Raw genomic sequence first — 21,710 nt, forward strand, 5'->3', positions numbered from 1 at the left:
GAAAATAAAATAAGAAGGGGGATAAATACTAATTAATAGAAAGTTTGAATGGAAAGTCATTAAATTTTAGAGTTTTAAAAATCCTAAAACAGTTTTAAAAATTTGTCCATAAATCATAAAAAATACGAAATAATTTTTCAAATTCATCGATTTCCACGCGGATGGAGTCGCAGGCGTCAGCTAGTGTTTAATAAAAGGCGTAGAGATCTACTCTACTCGTGTCTAGTGGCTAAGAGCAAATAAATAGAGGATTTCTAGATTTCAGATTAGAGTTGGTTGGCCACTTAGGTCGGGTCAAAAAAATAAAAGAAAATTAATATTTTTGATACAAAACCCACAGAATGCGATGCGCACACCTGCTGCGTTTCTTCAGGCATAGGCTTTGTGCCGTCGCCTAAAAAAACAGCCACAACGACTGTAAAGAAAGCTAATAATTTTGTGTTTTTATTGGGTACCGATAAATAGTTGTAATTTATTATCGATACTCAAGAATTATAAATATTTACGAGTATTGTATTGTAGATATATGTATATTTTATAAGTTAATTTTATTCATACAATGATTACAGTACAATATTGGTAACAGGGGCGTATAGCTACCGCCGTATCAGCTGTATCAATGATACGGGGTCCCCGGACTACAGGGGCCCCTTACGTGAAAGCAATAATTGGTAAGAAAAAAATCATATAAAAACTGCCTATAGAGCTTCACTTCCAAGTTACACAAAATTTAAAAAAAGCAATATTTTTTCCGAGATTTTTTTAGTAGAGCCGTGATAGCCCAGTGGATATGACCTCTGCCTCCGATTCCGGAGGTGTGGGTTCGAATCCGGTCCGGGACATGCACCTCCAACTTTTCAGTTGTGTGCATCTTAAGAAATTAAATATCACGTGCCTCAAACAGTGAAAAAACATTGTGAGGAAACCTGCATACCAGAGAGTCTAACCCCTGTCATTCTGAGAGGAGACTCGAGCTCAGCAGTGAGCCAAATATGGGTTGATGATGATGATGATGATGATAATTTTTTCTCGGGTTAAGCGTGCAGCTTAAAAATGGAAACATCCTACATAGTCATAAGTCACTGTCACATTTTTTGCAATAATTTTTCTTTACTCTGGGCCCCCCAACCAATTTAGATTCAGGACCCCTCCAGAGCACGCTACGCCACTGATTGGTAAAATAAGAGATCCATTACGAACAAATGCATAAACTTGGTTACAGATGAGCTTCTCTTTAAGAGGATAGGGTAAAACATAACAAGAAAACCACGCTTACAAATTGATATGTATCGCTTTATTCACAATATATATGTATAATGTACTATTTACACGCTGTACACATAATAGCAACAAATATTATTACTTTATTAAGTACTTACCTACTTACATCATAAACATTTATCTACAATGTAAAAAAAGGAAATAAAACATGAAAAAATTGACTTAGGCCGTGTCAGGAGTGGGGAAGATTTAAAAACTTTTAATAGTTATATCTACATAAATAAACATCTTACAACTGTTATAATAAAAGTTGAAAGTTCATGATTTGAAGTTTAATAATTTCAATACATGGCAATACATTCTACACATAGTTTTAAAATGTGACACCTTAAAATACATTAACTTTTTGTTGTCTTTTTGATGAAACCAATGTCCAATTAGCCATGTATTTTATATTTTTTTAATAAAACTAACATATCCTTCACGTAATAGAAGTTACAATGATAATAGTAAAACGGGAGGCGATTGATTCTAGAACTTTTCGAATAAGAGTACAAGTTACAACCCTTGAACTATTGAAGCTATTAGCGCGATTTAAGAAAATAAATCTATGGGCAAGGACAAAAACTCAGTCTCTTTTCAATTCACAAGTTTTTTTAATTTTTAAAACTTTCCCAGTCCTTAAAGACTGAAATATTTAATTGAAATACATATCGCAATTATTGGTGTGTTTCTAGTTTACTTTTGAGTGCCCGCAGACATACAATGAGCCTTATTCCTTTCTGTACAATTTGGTTTATGTCAGTTACGGTAATCCAGCGGTTAAGGGTCGATTTGTTTTGAATTAGTATCTATTGACAACAACGTCAAACGTATATTATTTTAGAATAGGAATCGATGGAGATTACAATAGATAAATAAATACATTTGTTCCTTCCCCCGGTGCTGCACCAAACAGATTTTTTAATACTTTTAGAGGCAAAAGGCTCATTGTAAGATGACCGGCTAATTGCGTACTTTTACAATTCAGTTGGACAACTTTTCAATTTAGATTTAGTCGGCCAACTTACAATTGTAGGCTTTTAAGGCGCAAAAGGACTAGAACTCGGAGCCGAAAAGCCAGTTTCAAAAAATACACTTTCAATTCAGAACTCATATTTTCGATATGTATTTTAATTAAAATTAATACATTTACCAAAAACAATAATACAGTTATTATTCCTACAAATATAAATAGACGTCATCGCTACAAATTACATATTTACACTAATCAATTTTTTAATTTTTTAATTTTAATCAATTTTTTAATTTTAATTTTCAATTCTCTGTTTCTTTCATTGTCATATGAAAAAAAAAACCTTATATTTCTTGTGAAAACAATTTGTTAATTAATTTATTATTTATTATGTTATATTATTTTCTTGTGTTCAATATTAATAATTAATGTGATCTTAAAAAATAAAATTAGTCTGATAAAATATCTTAAAATAATTAATTAATTATTATCAATAAAGGTAGCTATACCAGAGGCAGTTGTATAGTGATTTTAATTCGACATTTGTGCGTTCTTTACATAGTAAAAAAGAAAATGGAAAAAAAGCCTTATTTTAAAATCGTGCCACCCATAACAAAGCATTACGTCATTGTAGTCGACGCCTCAAATACTACTATGTTGTGTTTGGCACAACCTTTAAAAACGTTTCTAGCGTAAATAGGAGATCTGTACTATTTAATGACAAAGCGACCATTTCTGTACATTCTGTGATAGACATACAATTTTTGATTATGCCCTTAATTTAATGTAAAAACCAAGACAGCAATAAAGATTTTTTAATTATTAATTTATTTAAGTACGTTACTATTCCATACTTCATCGTTAATTAACATCAGGTGAGACCGTACAAATAAAAAATATATATAGTCACTGCTTTGCAGTAAACTAGTACAACTGCCTCTGATATAGATTTTTACTCTTATATTTTATATATATTTAAAAAAGGACTATTTGATCGCACATAGCCGATCGATTAGACTATTGGACTGTAATGGTTGACAAAACATGGTTCAGTTAATTATTATATTTAATACATATTTTATAAAGGTTTTCAAAAATCTAGTTTACTTGAAGCTCATTCTATGCTCTCTAAGGTTAGGCCGAATTCACTTATTTTTTCATACTAACCAATAAATAGTATTCATCAAAAATTTTAAAAAATCTTTGTGATTGAAAGAGACGGAATGAACAAGAAAAGAGATGCAAGCACATTGCTTAAAATATTAAAGGATTAACTAAATTATTGCTTTAAATTTTTTTTTAAAATCTGATAAAACTATAAATAATAATTAATGACAGTTTTTTGCGATAATGAGAGTAAATGTGGTGTTGCCATACGGCGAGTGTATTAGTTCAATTTTTATTAACTTCCACTCATCGATCTCCTATTAAAAAGTGGATGCACAATCAGCGACCAAATATATGTCCCCACTCAATGAGTGCCAAACACAACTTCTTGGCACTCAATTCAAGTAGTCGCATTTGCAAATTCAACCTTAAACTCAATCTTTAAGTTAGAATTTGCTCTGAATTTTTGATTTTATTGAATATTGGACTATATCTAAAGACCTTTTTTCTTTACCAATAATTCTAAAACTGTCAAAGCAAAATTGGCCAGTTTTTAAGTGAAATTTTCTACATTATTGTGCGTCCTTTTATTATAAGAGGTCAATGTTTCTGCTCTTATAAGTCGCACTGTACAACGTTTATCAGTCTCCTCCAAATCATATTCAAAATTAATGGCTCTTGGAGGGCTCATTCAAAGTTAGGTTCATGTGAAAATTAATAATAATTAATATCAGTTGTAATAAAGCTTCTTCATCTCTTATTTCAAAACTAAAAACCTACTTTCAAACCCATAAATTTTAGCATTTAATAGAGTGAATTCCGAATTCGTCACTCTCTTTTTAACCGACTTCCAAAAAGGAGGAGGTTCTACGTTCGGCTGTATGTATGTTTTTTTTTTTTTTTATGTATGTCCAGCGATAATTCCGTCAATTATGGACCGATTTTGAAAATTCTTTTTTTTTATCTAGTCGTGTTAGAAAGAGTGAGAAATAGAGACGAATTTGTCTGTTTGCTGAATTATATTATCAAATCGTAAAAATATACAGAATAGCGGTACTGAAGTTATGTTGATATTTAAAAAGATGATGCCATAGTAAAAACGTTCACACTAAACGACAGTTAACATTACATTGATATTTAGATAGAGATAATCCCGATTCGTGCATTTCTTTATTTTTCGTTAATAAAAGACATAATGATTTAATTTTATAACTGAGCCATTCGTTACAATTTATATCAATCAAAATTCTATCCAAATATGTATATTCTATCCAAGTAATTCTTATACCATCAAATATAACATAATCTGATTTGATGAAATATGATTAACAAAGACGGACTATATCATGAAATATAATTCTGTTAATAAAAAAACATAATGAATTATAATGTTATTGTATAACTGTGACTATAATTTTATTAGCACAGTTTATATTAATCAAAATTATATCTAAATATGTATATTCTATCCAAATAATTCTTATATGATTATATATAACAATCTGATTTGATAAAAAATTATTGACAAAGACGAGACTATATCATGAAATATAATTTTAATAAAAGACATCATCACTTATCACTGTTTATAAAATAATCATAACTTTATTTTATAACTGTGACATTCGCGCAATTGATATCAATCAAAATTCTATCCAAATATGTATATTCTATCCAAATAATTCTTATACTATCAAATATAACATAATCTGATTTGATGATTGAAACTGAGACTATATCTATCTAGAACTCGATGTACCTTAACTGGCGAGTTTTATGACCGATAAATTTATTCGAAATTGAGACCAAGAAAGTGTGTGTTACATTAATTAGTAATTCTTAAAAATAGTTTTGCTTGTACTTGCAAAAATTTGTTAAAACCACGTGTAGTATTAATATACAAAAAAATATAAATCTACAATATACATACACAATCTACTATCTAGCAATACATCTAATGTATTGTTGGTGTCATGTAAAAGGAACACCGACAGACAAATGGCGCAGTATATAATTTTTACATGAAAAGGCGTGGAAATGTATTAGTGTACCACTCGCACGCATCTATATAGTATTTGACGCCTAATAACTAATCTAATAAGATTTACACATAAACCGCTCAATGCGAGCAAGTTTTTTTATTACTACATAAATCTCTTGCTAAACACTGAAACCTTCAGCGCTCATTTCGCATGACACCAACAACAAAAGGAAATTATTCAGTCAGTCCTTTTTTGATATAGCGATGGTAACACCTACTGTTCGACACAGAAACGTATTTTTACATCAATTAAATGCAAAATTATAAATAACTCTTCGAGACTAGTCGGCAAGGTCTTTGGCTGCGATTTTTAATTAAAAAAAAAACAATTTAATCTATGATTGACAGTCATATACATTACGTTTGTATAATAAAAGATTTTATTATGTTTAAAATATAAGATCAATTTGATACAACTTGACTAATCGTCTGTACTTGCAGGTACAGACAATAACTTGTAGGTCGACTGCAAAAAATGCAGTTTTGATAAAATTTTTGTTTATTTTGCAGTTGGCATGCAATTACATTGCATGGCTGCATAAATCATAAAAATCAACGCACATCAAGCAATGCACTATACAACACATTCTTTACAAACTTAGTAGGTATGTAAAGAAAAATAATATAATAATTATAAACCATATATCGCTCTGTATTTCATCGGTTTTTTTTTCTTTTTTGTTATTCTTTATTTATCACCACAACAAAAACGAAAAATAACAAACAATACAAGGAAGAAGTAAACCAATGGTGGATAGAATTATATATTATGTGTACCTACAATTATTTGCAGAATTCCTGAAAACGCATAGTGTCATATGACTTGCGCTGACCTTTATAAAAAAAAAATATAGGAATAGTATTTAACTGTATACAAATATCTTAACAAAAACTTATACCGAGGTAAATGTAAACCTATTCCTTAGTCATTTTTAAAGAGAATAGTAACTGTGGGACAAGTAAAACTTTTCATCTTTTAATTTTTCCATCTTTCTGTTATTTTTTTTTCTTATTGCTTAAATATACATGTAAAATATGTCTTTAAAGTGACGTTGGAAACGAGCTTTACTTTTAATAATTTTTAGACACATCATTTAGTTCAAAAATTTGTATACAGCTAAACTATTTGTTGCAAAATAATATTATAGAAATACATTGGGCGAAACAAAACCTTACAAGTGTAGATTTCATCGGTATTATTATTTATCGTAGCAAAATAAAATAAATGTACTCTTTATGTTATATCACTCAGTAAATCGGTTATTGACTAAAGGTCGCTGCATACAGAACGGACGTGACATATGTCATAGGGTCGGACGGGGCTGTGACGAAAAGGGGGCACTACGTAGCTGTGACGTACACTTCCGTGTGCATTTTGTATGAAACGATATTCCAAAACTTGTCGTCCCGTCCCGTCCGATATAAAATACGTTACATATGCAGCGATCTTCAAAGTGACGCACAAAAAAACGCATCATTTGTATGCCATTTATCAAAACAAACATCATTATTTACGCATCAATCACATTCTACAAATTCCCTAAACTACAGTGCCAATACAAATACTAATTTACATAATACAAATACTAAATTATATATATAAATATAAATACTAAATTAGACATATGTCATAATAGTATCTACACAATTAGGAATAATCCTCCACGCAAGCACCGATATGTAGAGATGGACTAAAATTCTCCTATACAACTAACATCTTTAGAATATCATTTTTATTACGTTCCTAACAAAAGCGTTGAACTAGACGCGCGTTTGCACCATTTTAACCGACTTCAAAAAAGAAGGTTATGTATTCCGTACGCATATGTGTTTATTCTTGTATGCTATTTAGCTTTTTTTTATTAGCAAGTTCAAAATTATTGTCAAACACAAAACCATATTGAAATGTAGACTACACACACGAAGCTGGCGGTGTTTTGTTCAAAATTGTACTGTGATGGTGATAACAACCTGTCTGAGTTTATTTTGGGCTTTTCAGACTAAATTTGATTTAGAATTTTCATATTAATAACAATATTGTTAAAAAAAAATAACAAATGACACCTTTATAAAATCTTATATAAAAGCGAGTAATTTATCACCGCTAGCTTTCTTGCAATTGGTTGTTTGCGTAACTGTCTGTGTCTCATAATAGAAAATAAATTAAATTTATTTCACATATTATTGAGAAAACTTTGTTAAAATATATTAACAATGTCAGGTGCAAACGGCATTCTTTTCTACGATTTTTATATTTCAGTTATAGGACCAATTCATTTTGGCAATTAGAATTAACAGCACATTCTTAGATTATAATCTATCAAGTGGTGTTTTTCAAATCTTCATTAATTTGTTACGAAATTAATAAAAAAAGTAATTTGTTTAAAACCTTCATTGTGTAAGTAATTTTCAAATTTCATTGACATTAAAAATCGACACCTACTTCTATCTTCTTATATAGACCCATATTTATATCTAAATATATATTTATTATTATTTTGTTATAATTCATAATAATATACCACTTGATACTTTTTATAATTGATATAAAATCAATACAGGGGTATAATAATTAATTAATGTTTATTGTCTTAAAATTATCATCTAAGAGAATACTAAAACAAGGAATGGCAAGTTATGAGGTTTGTTTTTAGACAACCTATTATTATTCTCTGTAATTTTCACTATATTCAATATTTATTATCTGTTGAAACGCTAAAGAGTCATTAAAACACAGGTTAAAAACAAAAAAAAATAGTCCATGATACTGTCAAGTGAATAACATATAAAAATTAAAAAAACCCTCGAAAATACAGTTATATTCGAAATCAAATGTAAATCATAAAACAAAACATTTGATCCATATATTATTCGATTTTTTTTTATCATTTAAAATGTCATCCATGATAAAATGTTTGTAAAATAAAAATAAAATATCTCTCGATTCCATTATTACACAAAATCATTATGCACGATAAATAAATAAAATGTCATATTATTATTTGTGTATAAAAATTCATCTATCAAAAAAAGTGTACTCAACTTTTTAACAACGTCAAAACATATCAATAAAACTTAGTAAATATAAAAATATCTCTGCGATGTCTATAATATAAAAATTATTATTATTAATATTGTAATTAAATCAATTAATAGTCTATGGTACTTACAGAGAATAAAATTGTGATGATATGACAGTTCATTAGATCAATGGCACAGAGTAAAAATACAGATAATAGCGAGTAAAACGGTTTTACTGCAATACAATTTTTAAACCTGTTATTTTTCTTTTTTTAAAAGAATGAAAGTGACAGATTTAAACATTGCCTTCCAAAAATAATCCCTTTACAGTAAGATTGTAAATTATTATAACACTCCTCAATAAAAATAATGCAAAACGTTGTATAAATTACAGCAAATTTCTGGTTCGCTCTGAACACGAGGCGTACGACTGAGCAGTATACAAAAACATATCTCATCGGCTATAATACCAGCGCAGTTCGACGCACTGCATTTTTTTTTTATATGACCAATATTCCTATTATCCTCCAATTAATCGGGAAAGACTGTGTTAGGAGTGGATACGACAATAGACCAACGGGGCGGGGATGGAACCACCACCCTTCGGTGATGAGTCCGACCGCTCTTACCGTTGAGCTATTGAGGAACTTCAGAGCGGACTAGACATTTGGCGTATACTAAAAATGGCGTAAATATATAAAAATGAACAAAAAATTAAATGACTACATAAAGTATTATGCAAAACGCGTTCATATAGAACTCCGCACTTATTAGTGTAAATAAATTTGAAAATTTTTTCAAATAAAAAAAGTTGATTTGACTCAACTTGACTTTGTTTTGAAATTATTTCGAATAACTATATAAGTAAATGAAAACCCTCGAAAAACTTGATCTAACAACGTCTCGCATTAAAATATATCTTTGAAAACATAAAGTAAAATTTCTTTAGCTCTCGCTCTTCCGTACGTTAGCTTTGCCTGATTACACTATTCGTAACGTATATACCTTACTTATCAAGTCAAGCGTGCATAAAGAAGTTTTACTTCAAAAATAATTAAGGGCTCACAAAAACTAGTTATTAATTCTTCAGTAAATGTAAAGTTAAATTTCCTAGCAAAGACCAAATCCAATGTACTTTAAAGTCGATTGCTAAAGGAGTAACCGAGTCTCCATACAAACTCGGGCCCAAATTATACAAATGATACAGAGCTGAAAATTGGCCACAAATTAGGACAATTAAAGAGAACTCATGAGGCCAATTTTCAAAGAAATTGTTAATTGGTGGACAATATCCGCTTGTCATATTCATTGCGTTATCTTTGTCAAACAGGCGACAGTTTTAATAACTATTTGACACATTTAGTCAAAATACGACATTAATATTGTGAAATCCTTAGGAAAACTGTCAATTCAATTCAATTCTTCTTTATGGCTTTCATTTGTGCCAACTGGGCACTGTTTATCTCGCCAGTGTCGAGTAGATGGAGGAGGCACGATGGAGATTGTTCGGTGAAGGCTGACAAATTTAATTTTGAGAATCTACTAAATAGTTAATATTAAATGATATTATTTTGTTAGTTCTTAACCTAAAACAACACAAATAACACATATTAATAAACAAAATATATAAACAATATTACAATTTGATCTTATTACATTCTACATATTTACATAAAAATCTACAATATGGACTAAACACAAACATTAACAAACATTTAACACTTAAAGGACGAGGGACTTTTGGGGGAAGAACGTCATAGAGAGGATGAAGAAGTCTGGGACAGTTAAAAAGGAGATGAGTGACAGTGCCTTCATCCAAACCACACTCACAGATAGAGTTATCCCTAATCCGGAGCTTGTTTAGATGCACAGGTGTACATGAGTGACCAAGACGCAAACGGGAAATAGTTGTTAGAACCCAACGTTCAGTCATTTTTTGAAAGAAAAACCAGGGACGTCTTGGTATATTTGGCTGGATTGATGAATAATGTTTGCCTTTCACCAATTTTGATTCATTCCAGAAGGACTCCCAGGATCTATCCAGATAAGTTTTTGCAAGGGCAGTCAAGTCTTGTGAAGAATTTTCAAAATGTTCAAGGGAGCCAGTTAGCACAGCAGCTTTAGCACATGAATCAGCAGTCTCATTTCCAGGGATTCCGGAGTGACTTGGGATCCAAACAAGCAAGATGGATAATCCTCTTTGATAACTTGACAGCAGAGCTTGCCTGATCTTTAAGATAATGTGAAATCTTGATTTGCTTTTGAATGGGTTTTCTTTAATGGACAATAAACAACTTAAAGAGTCTGTAAAAATAACCGTCTGTTGAATGTTATGGGACTGTGCAAACAGGACTGCTTCCAATATAGCAGTGGCTTCTCCTGTGAACACAGAAGACTCGGGAGGACATTTGAATTTCAATATTATCTTATACCTGGGAACCCAGCAGGCAGCACCAACGCATCCATCTGGGGATAACTTTGATGCATCAGTATAAATATGCAGATGATTTGACCAATTTTGATTAATAATGGCTTGAAATTTAATGCTAGTATCTGGGGCTCCTTTAACTAGGCCAAGATCTGTGATGATAGGAGGGTTATATAATAGAGCTTTATATGAGGTGGAAAAAAGTGGGTTACATTGGAATTTTGATATAGGATGAGGGAGGCTATTAAATTTCAAGAAGCTATCTAGCAAATAGGAAGAGGAGTAACGACAGTGGGGAGTGCGGGATAATTGAGTTAATTTGGCCCAAAGAGGATGTGATGATAACTGTAACACTTTGCTAACATACCGGTCACAAAGATATTGGCGACGGATAGATAGAGGAGGATCAACACATTCTACCTGCAAGGCATTAGTGGGGGAAGATTTCATTGCTCCTAGAATAATTCTAAGGCATTTAAATTGAATTTTATTTAATTTTTCGCTACCTGCTTTGTTAAAAGGATCCATAACAAACAAACAGTAATCCATATGACTTCTAACTAGGGCATTGTATAATAATTTAAGTGAATATGGGTGAGCACCCCACCAGACCCCGGCAACTGCCCTTAAAACATTAATGCCCTTTTCACATTTTTTAACCACATATTCACAATGAGCCAATCCGTTCAGTCGATTATCTAAATAAATGCCCAGGAATTTGACATTATCTTTAAGGTTGATTGGTTGATCCTCAATACAAATTGGGAAGTCAGGGAGGGATCTTTTCCGGGTAAATTTCACTGCCTGACATTTGTCTACTGAAAGAGACAGACCATGGTCAGACAGCCACTGGTTTAGATAATACAAAGCAGAATTTAATCGACAGGATACTTCTTCTATACTGCCTGAGCTGTAATAGAGGACTATATCGTCAGCATATTGCAAAATGTTACAAAAACTGTTAACAGACAATTCCAAATCATGAGTATATATGCTATATAGCAGAGGGCTGAGAACAGAGCCTTGAGGAAGACCTTTCCAGACTAGCCGGGGGGGAAGAGAGGAAGACTGGTGTTTAACCAGAATGGATCTGCCAAATAGCAGATTACATATGAGATGTACCATCCTCGGAGGAATACTCAGCTTGAGCAGTTTATGCCTGAGTACCGGAAGAAGGACATTATCATAGGCAGAAGCAATATCAAGGAAGACACCCACTAGGTACTCTCCTTTTGTAAAGGCTAAACGGATGTCTGTTGTCAATATGCTGAGGCTGTCTGTAGTGCTCATACCCTTCCGAAATCCAAACTGCGAAGAGGGTAGAATATTTCTGCTTTCCACTATCCACTCCAATCTATTTTTAAGCAAGTGTTCTGTCACCTTAGCTAATGTAGATGACAAAGCTATGGGTCTGTAGGAATTTGAATTTAGAGGATCTTTACCGGGTTTGAGTAAGGGAATGACAATTTGGGATTTCCAGGAATCAGGGATAGAGCCAGATTCAAAACAATTATTAATAATATTAAGAAAATAGGATTTAGCTTTGTCATTTAGATTAGTTAGGAAAGAGTAAGGCACGCCATCTTCCCCTGGTGTTGTATCTTTTAGACCACTGAGAGCCACTTGAAGCTCAGAGAGTGAAAAGGGGGCATCCATTTCATCAGAGGTTGGAGCTGGCGTAGAAGTCAGAAATAAGTCCTCATTGGGGACAGAGGGTGGAGCCAGTTTGTTTGCAAAGTTGTCAAGCCAATCGGAGGGATTATTAGAAGTTCGGTCAACATGGTTAAGGGAACAGCGGAATCTTCTAATATTTGTCCAAACAATAGAGGAAGGAGAACGAGGACTAAGGGATTCACAGAAACCCATCCAGCCTAACTTTTTCTTTTTTGATACAACCCTTTTGGCTTTAGCATCGAGTTTTTGGTAGACTAAAAAATTTCTTAGGGACATACAAGACGAGTATGCCTCCTCTGCAGAGGTTCTTTCCCTAAATAAATCACTGCATTCATCATCCCACCAGGGAGGTGAAAGCATGTGTTTTTTGGGAGGATGTTTTCTTGGGATATGTGAATCAGCCGAACGTTTAAGACAATTTAGAAAAGATTCATAACAAATCAAAGTATTTTCATCCACCTCAAGACTTGGCAGGGAATCAATCGTGCAGTCAACCGATTGGGCATATGCTGCCCAATTGGCTTTTTTAAGTTTATATTTTAAAAGAGGGTCATAGTTGGGGATGGGAAGGGATCTATTATTTAATGAGATTATGATAGGAAAATGGTCACTGCCATGGGTGGACCGCAGCACCCTCCAGTTCATTTGGGAAGCCAGGTTTGAGGAGCAGAGGGAAAGGTCCACTGCAGATTTTGGATTTTGACCAGGATATACTCGACGTGTAGGAGAACCATCATTGAGGATGCAAAGGTTAACATCGTCCAGTATATCTATAAGAAGAGGACCAAACCCATCAGTGGCATGACACCCCCACATAGTGTGGTGAGTGTTGAAGTCACCCATGACTATGACCGGACTGGGAAGAGAAGATAGGATAGATTGGATTTCAGGAAAAACAGAAGAAGAAGGGTGAGGAATATACAGAGACACAAAAGAAATATCTAAAGAACGAACAGCCACAGCATTAAACTGTTGGCTGTGCGGAGGGAGAGGAATTTGGGAATAAGGAAGGGAGTGCCTCAGAAGGATGGCACTACCAGCACAACCGTCATCCCTGTCGTCCCGCAAGCAGGAGAAACCTGGAACCCGAATACGAGAACCTGGAATCAGCCATGTTTCCGAGACGGCAACAATGACAGGTTTGTGCAGATTTATGATGGAAATTAATTCGTGTTTTTTGGAACGTAGGCTTCTACAGTTCCATTGAAGTAGGGTTATTGGGTCCATTATTGAGAATTTTGAAAAGTTGGGATAAGTTATGGGCAACGTTGGGCGGTAGGGGGATTTCGCTACAAGGAGCTATAATATTGACTAAAAATTCTGATAATATTTCTAAAATTCGACCCTGAGAAGGGACATCAACATTATTATTGTTGAGAGCGCAACCATTTGGTTGGGATGAGGAACATTCACCAACAATATTCTGATGAGCTCTTTTGTCATACCCTTTCCCCAGAGGTGCACGGGGTCGAGGGGAGCGGAATATTGTCTGGCGATATGAAGTTGTTGAGGGATGTTGAGATCTGGAGGGAGTCCTAGGGGAAGAGGAAGGCATTTCTTTTGTTACCTCTGCATACGAGGTACGCACAGGGGGGAACTGAGATGCTGCTTCCATGTAAGATATATTATTTTGTGACATTACCAGTTTTATGGACTGCTGACGAGAGAATTCAGGGCAGTCCTTGTCTGTGGCAAAGTGTTTGCCAGAACAATATAAACAAGTAGATTCAGCCTGTGTAACAGGGCATGAATCACCTGAATGGGGTTGAGCACATCTGTAGCATCTCGCTTTGGATCTGCAAGCCAGTTTAATGTGGCCAAACCGACAACAGTTTTGGCACTGTATCGTGGGAAATTTGTACACTTCGACACGGAGAGAGGAGTAGTAGGAGTAGAGTCTTTCAGGGAGCATCTGCCCTCTGAAAGTTACTACAACAGTCTGGGTCGGCACCCATGTGGTTACACCCTCACTGGTGGTTTTCCTATTTAATCTTCTGGCCTTGAGAACGATTCCACAACCAGTAGGGAGCTCAATAGACTCTACAAATTCGTCCATCGTCCATTCTATTGGTACACCTTTAACCAGACCCATCCTGGAAATGTTGTATGTCAGGATAATTGCTTTGTATTTACATAGTGTTAATATTGGGTTAGTCAAAAATGAGTTGGCACTCTGTGCCGAGCAAAATTCAACAATAATTTTGTTACGCCCTACATTTTTAATGCCACCTTTAACAATTGAGTCTATTTTATTTTTGTGCAGAAATTGGCCAAAAGTTATGGCTCTTAAAGAGGCACCAGACGATGGGTCAACTACATCACGTGACACTTGGACAATGAACGGACCTTTGTCATCTAATGAGTATGATTTGGGGCCGTCGGAAAATGATGGGTGAACATATACATTTTGTATGGAAGGAATGGATTGGGAGTCATTGGGTTTTTTGGAGGATGGGACTTCTGCATCCTCTCCGTGTCGTTTACGGGATGGACCCGGGTCTGGGGGCTTTGGAGGCGGATCTATGTCCATCCTTCAATTTTTAAAATTATAGCTACAATAAACTATAATAATTTACCACCACCAAAAGAGTTAGTAATATCTTAAATATCAAATATTTAGACTGTGTAAAAACACAAAAAAGCGCCGAAAAATCACCGAAATCTCACTTACACGTGCGTCAACCAAGGTTACCCGTGAGCGAAAAAACGGAAAACTGTCAATTTTTTAAACAGAACATTTGACATAATAATTGACAATGACATCTCATGCATTGATTGACTTTGACATTGACAGCCCGCGTTGGCAAAGACAACTGACAATCAGTGACACATCAAACAGGATACATAAATCACTACGATCGGTGTGAAAATAATGAAAACAGCTTATTTTCCCTGTTAGCGAATATTATTTTGGCTAAGAGTCTAAAGGAGTAATCTAGTAAAATATAAAAGATTGTTAGTACATTTTTAATTTCTGTATCATTCTGAAAAGTGGGCCCAATTTCGGACATCTCCTATTTTTTTTATAAAATTTTATAAATAAGGCCCAAAGCATTTCACGTGAAAAATAAAACTAGTTGGCAGTTAATTCTACATACCCTGGTAGTGGGGGGACGATTCCCATTCTTTTACTTCGCGTACAGCCTTACGAATTTTCTCTTGCGATTATTTATTGTCCGATCTCCATATATTAACCATCTGTGGGCCCTCCACAGTATTCTCTACATACTAAGTTTACATTTTCAGTCATATTTTATCGACATAAGTGGCGTGCACTTCATACATGCATTAAAGTACTGCATACCCTAAGGTACGAACAGTTTTTGGATTTACCGCCCAAAAATTGTTCGTACTCAACTAAAATACTAAAGTAGTCTGTACGGCCTATTAAATACTAAAGTAGTCTGAACTAGGCATTATAGCTAGGCAACTTCGTTCGTAAAACTCCTGATAGTCCGCGCGGGCCGGGAGGCGTGAAAAACCCACGACTGATACACCTTAATTCCCCGCACGCACGATTTCACACCCGCGCAGTATTTTCCCCCGTCGAACGCATATCATGGGAGTATCATTAACGAACTTGTCAGACTATACAGAATACCCTGATTGACAACCTTACGCACGCCACTGATCGACATATACAGTGGAGTGCATTTCACAGATACAAAAATGCACTGTTTCTGAAGACTCATCGAGTAGCTGTAAATGGGGCTGTATTTTTTATTTTGTACAATTTGTACCTATAGTGCCTACCCTAGTTAAAATCTTGTGCACACCACTGCGACAGTAGTAGTAGCGCAGCAACTAACTGCAGACGTAGTGTGGCTACGTTACTCGTCCTGCCCACCGCTCCCTATTTAATTGGCGCAAAAGGACTAGTACGAGATGTCATGATTATTTGCGCGAGTAGTGCAATGGGCACACAAAGCAACAATAATAGTCTAAGATCCGGCATAAGAAATATATACCCTCATCGGTTATTCATTAGTGATAAGAAATAAATGATAGATAACGTTCAGTTACACATTGCAAATAGGCTGCCTAATTAAATTGCAGACAAACACATTTTTCATACAAAATTTAGGAAACTATGAACAAAATCAAAGGCAACACAATACTATTAAATGAAGCATAAAATAAGTTTTTATTTGACATATTAGATGACTAAATAACTGAGGAGAATATATAAATAACATTACTGGACTGAGTATACCTGGCAACCCCACAGTTGCAGAGTGAAAGCAGGCAACCTTTACTTCACTTCTTTTGGGTGTTAACTTTTCATTTACTATTAACTAGTGTACGATTTTTTTTAAATTAACCAATGAGCGAAGGAAATTCAATAAATTAAAAATAAATAATAATAATCAATTAATACTATCCGGCCGCTATTTGACTAGGCAACTATGTACAATGTGTCAATGTAAATATTTTCTATAATTTATTTTGTATCCCAAATAAATAAAAGATGAGGGTATATGTTCCTCATGCCGGATCTTGTACTGTCTACTTTGACTATATGCTAACAAATGGCGTTAGATGCGTGCCTGCCTATATACTGCGAGGGCCCACCCCATCTCACCTCACAGCGCGCCGATGTCGGGGTACGCGTGCGGGACCCCCGCCGCCGTCTCGCGGTACTGCAGGGGGTCGGCGCGGAACTCGACGGCCCGCAGCGCCATGTGGCCGTATTCGCGCGCGAACCGCTCCACGCACGCAGAGCGTTGCGACATGTGACGCGCGTCCGCTGACAGCATCTCCGTGTTCGTGCATTCGGGGCATTTGAACTTTTTGCGGGGGGTCACCTGGAATGTACAAGAAGTCTTTTAAATTATACATTCTAATAGATCTAACAATAGCCCAATGGATATGACCTCTGCCTCCGATTCCGGAGGGCGTGGGCTCGAATCCCGTCCAGGCCAGGCACCTGCAACTTTTCAGTTGTGTGCATACTAGCCTCTATACCAGAGAAATTTCTTAATTCTCTGCGTGTGTCAAGTCTGCCAATCCGCATTAGGCCAGCGTGGTGGACTATTGACCTAACCCCTCTCATTCTGAGAGGAAACTCGAACTCAGCAGTGAGCCGAATATGGGTTTATAATGCTGATGATGAATAGATCTAACGTAACGAGCACATCTGCAGTAGGCTCAGTGTCCGTGACATCGGAGATAAGCTGCAGGAAGCCCGTCGCAGATGGTACGGCCCCAGTTGCACGACGTTCGCAGAGCTACGTGAGTAACAGATGTTTGAACTGCAGTCCTGGAGATAAATCTCGAAGCCGCCCCAAAAAGCGCCAGCTCGACATCGTACACGATGACTTGAGAGCCAACAAACTCAAGAAGTCGGATGCCCAAGATCGGACAAAGTGGGCGATTATGTTGGAAATCGGACTCCACATTGTAGGACCACGCTAGGAAGAAGAAGAAGATTCTAATAGATCTAACATCAAGTGAGATCGCAGTCAAGGGCTAACTTACCTTGATGGGCGGTTTCCTGGTGACGTTGGCGACGAGGAAGTTCATGGCGATGTCCTCGCAGTTGAAGTTGTCGTCGACCCACGCGCGCACGGCGGTCGGCATGCGGTGCGTGTAGTACCACGACCAGATCTTGTGGTGGAGCGCCAACATCAGGTGAGGTCGCAGTCAAGGGCCAACTTACCTTGATGGGCGGTTTCCTGGTGACGTTGGCGACGAGGAAGTTCATGGCGATGTCCTCGCAGTTGAAGTTGTCGTCGACCCACGCGCGCACGGCGGTCGGCATGCTGTGCGTGTAGTACCACGACCAGATCTTGTGGTGGAGCGCCAACATCAGGTGAGGTCGCAGTCAAGGGCCAACTTACCTTGATGGGCGGTTTCCTGGTGACGTTGGCGACGAGGAAGTTCATGGCGATGTCCTCGCAGTTGAAGTTGTCGTCGACCCACGCGCGCACGGCGGCCGGCATGCGGTGCGTGTAGTACCACGACCAGATCTTGTGGTGGAGCGCCAACATCAGGTGAGGTCGCAGTCAAGGGCCAACTTACCTTGATGGGCGGTTTCCTGGTGACGTTGGCGACGAGGAAGTTCATGGCGATGTCCTCGCAGTTGAAGTTGTCGTCGACCCACGCGCGCACGGCGGCCGGCATGCGGTGCGTGTAGTACCACGACCAGATCTTGTGGTGGAACGCCGCGCCGGTCAGCACCTGCCACACAACAAATGCATCCACTGTGGTACCATAGAATAGAATCATCATCATCATCATCATCATCATCACCATCAAAATTGTCAGCCAATTTAAATGGCCCAAAAGAAGGCTGTTGTGAAACAACAAATAAAATTCAGAGGATAAAATACTCGACCACAATAACCTCATTATTATCATTTTATCCTCTGAGGACGTAAAACGTTATTTCATAACATGTCAAAATAAATAGACAAGAAAACAAGGTGACAGACGTCAATTCATTTAAAACGTCACACACATTAGGAACAGACCTCATCAACGACGGACTCATAAACCTTACATATCAAAATCTGCAACATCATACATTTATTCAAAGATAGAATCAAGAAGAAGCAAGAAAACCGAAGAAAGAAACCTGCAACTATAAAATATTATAGTCAGTATCCAACAAGTGGTCCTTCGAGCCGGATACTGAATATAATATTTTATAGGTGCAGGTTTCTTTCTTCAGGTCATCATCAAGCCTTCTTTATTACAGGAGGCACTAAGCACGCTGCTCTAATGCAGAGTGGCAGACCTATGATGATAATGTTTCACTATGCACTAACAAGGCCATGTAGCAAGGAAGAGTGAAGGAAGAGTGACAATCGTTGGACAAGAAGAAATCTTGGTAAGGCCACCCGGGTTACAGGCGAGTAGGCCGATCACTTGGTAGGTGGTCCAAAGACATTGTAAAAATCGCTACGTGGGTTAAACAAGCCAAAGATCGGCAAAGATGGTCCGCACTGAAGGAGACCTTCATCCTCACCTAGAGGGGTTTCACCATTTTACCTAGTCTAATAATATATTTTTAGTAAATAAGTATAAATTGATTATATGTTATAATACTCTATATGCAATAACCCTGCTATCTAGGGCCAAAAATACATCAACACCATGAATATACAACAAACACAAACACAAAGTTTAATTATGACACTTTAAGCTTTTTTATGGGGGCAAACAATGTATGTGGAATGGGTCATCCCCTTCTTGAAAGAAAGCTCAATATTTCACAACTCGAATCAGTACTAGGATCTAATTAGAAGCTACAAAGGCAAACTGGGCCGAAGAAGCAGTTGCCCTACTACTAACGACAGAGAAGACAACTCACCATAGAGATCTGGTTGGTCCATTCACTGTAGTACTTCCACGAGCTGGTGACGTTGTCCCACACGTGAAGTCGGGACGGAAACCCCACTATCCGGTCGGGGAACTCCCGCCACACATCGAAACTGGAACCATAGACAAAAGTATATTTTGAAAAAAAAAAGAAATAAAAGGTCACATTTAAACTGAAACCAAGAACAAAAATTTAATTTTGAAAAAAAGGAATCAAAAGTTCACTAGAACCTAGTCAAAGTAACTAGAACCACAGACAAATATACATATTGAGAGTAAAGCAATAAAAACTCACGTCGAAACTGACCATAGACAAAAATAAACGCTTAAATATATATTGTGAAAGAAAATAAATGATTTTAAAGTATTATTTGTACTTATGCTCGTATGGTTTAAAAAGCCATTTTTTAAGTTTAGAATCAAACAATTAACATACATTTTCATGTATCTAACTATACATACATTTTTATGTAAACTGGTTAACTAAATTGAATTGAAATACATTACTTTTATCATAGAAAATATTGTCATGCATTATTACTGAAGTAATCATTTCAGTATCACGAAGAAACAATATATTTTCCGATAGAAAGCTAAAATTATTCATCAACACTCTTATTACATCTAGTTTCAAAACAACATCCATCAAGTTAACGAAATTGCGGGTACAATAAAAAAATTAGATACAAAAATCGCACGACACGTGAGAACAACTGAGAATTATGCGAAACCAACCCCTATTACCTGCGTAATAAGGATGAATGTCAATTGTTTCCGCTCATAATCTCTTTATGACATAAAGTAGAATATTTAAGTGACGGTGAAACGTGGCCGCCATGGTGTCGTGACTGACGACTATATTTTACATGATGGCTTCATTTTATATTATAATTTTCTATTCAATTCGTTATTTTATGAATTTATTAAGGTAATACCCGCAAACGCTCGCGACTTCGTCCGCCTGAAATATAGTTTTTCCCTAATTCCGCGGGAACTGTGAATTTTCCGGTACAAAAGTAGCCTGTTAAACCATGGTACGAGTATATATTATCTATCTTTATACCAAATTTCAAGCAAATTATTTCAGTAGTAGCGGCGTAAAGGAGTAACAAACATACATACAAACTTTCACCTTTATATTAATTTGATGACTAGCAAAAACTTGCGAATCCACCGCAAGTAATATAATTAAAATGAAACATATCTAAAATAAAATAATCATTGCAAACGAAGACATAAAACGTGTTAAAAATAAAAATCGCACAGTCGCCAACCCTAGTCAATAAAACAAAGTAACAAGCCATTTAATACGCGACAGTAACGACCTCAAATCACGATCAACCAACTAACTCACCCGAATTCCAGCTCGTCAGGCGTCAACATGACGATGTCGTCATCTATCGTGAGCTGACACTCGGTCTCGATCTCGTCGTACGGGTAGAATCTGTTGGATAGTTTGTTCTCTTTGGTGCGTATCACTTTGAGCGGTTTGTTCACGACCGGCCATTCGGACGCTGGAAACAGAAAATACCATTTATTTAAAAAATGCTAGTCATGTTGTAAATATGACCAATATTTCCCTTGAAATAGGTGGAAAACCTGTGTTAGGAGTGGGTACGACAGTAGACCAACGAGTGGGGATGGGACCCTAAAGGAGATGGTCCATTTCAGGTCCACTCTTGTACCCCGTATCATTAAAATTTAAAAGATATAAGGATTTTATTAAAATCTAAATAAGTCAATAAATGTAACTAAATGAAAAGAAATGAATAAAATTAAAACCCAAGTTTTTGAGTTATATCAAGATGGCGCCCTGAAAGCAACTATGACATGACAATTGACAGCAAACGTCAAATCGACTACTGCATTGAAAACGTCAT

The 21,710-nt window shown here is 35.9% G+C and overlaps 1 protein-coding gene across 1 annotated transcript in view; it reads right to left on the reverse strand.

Annotated features, from left to right (window-relative positions):
• Positions 1 to 1,272: 1,272 nt before the first annotated feature.
• The window catches only part of LOC112047335 (exostosin-2), a 33,842-nt gene continuing 13,404 nt past the window's right edge, over positions 1,273 to 21,710 (reverse strand). The window contains exons 5-8 of the mRNA XM_024084426.2: positions 21,185 to 21,344; positions 19,823 to 19,943; positions 18,529 to 18,687; positions 1,273 to 17,312 (exon numbers count right to left, since the gene is read on the reverse strand). Coding sequence (XP_023940194.2) covers positions 17,091 to 17,312; positions 18,529 to 18,687; positions 19,823 to 19,943; positions 21,185 to 21,344 — 662 coding nt within the window. The 3' untranslated portion in view covers positions 1,273 to 17,090. The remainder of the gene's footprint in view (positions 17,313 to 18,528; positions 18,688 to 19,822; positions 19,944 to 21,184; positions 21,345 to 21,710) is intronic.

The sequence above is a fragment of the Bicyclus anynana genome, chromosome 13 (assembly GCF_947172395.1).
Source record: "Bicyclus anynana chromosome 13, ilBicAnyn1.1, whole genome shotgun sequence".
Lineage (NCBI taxonomy): Eukaryota > Metazoa > Arthropoda > Insecta > Lepidoptera > Nymphalidae > Bicyclus > Bicyclus anynana.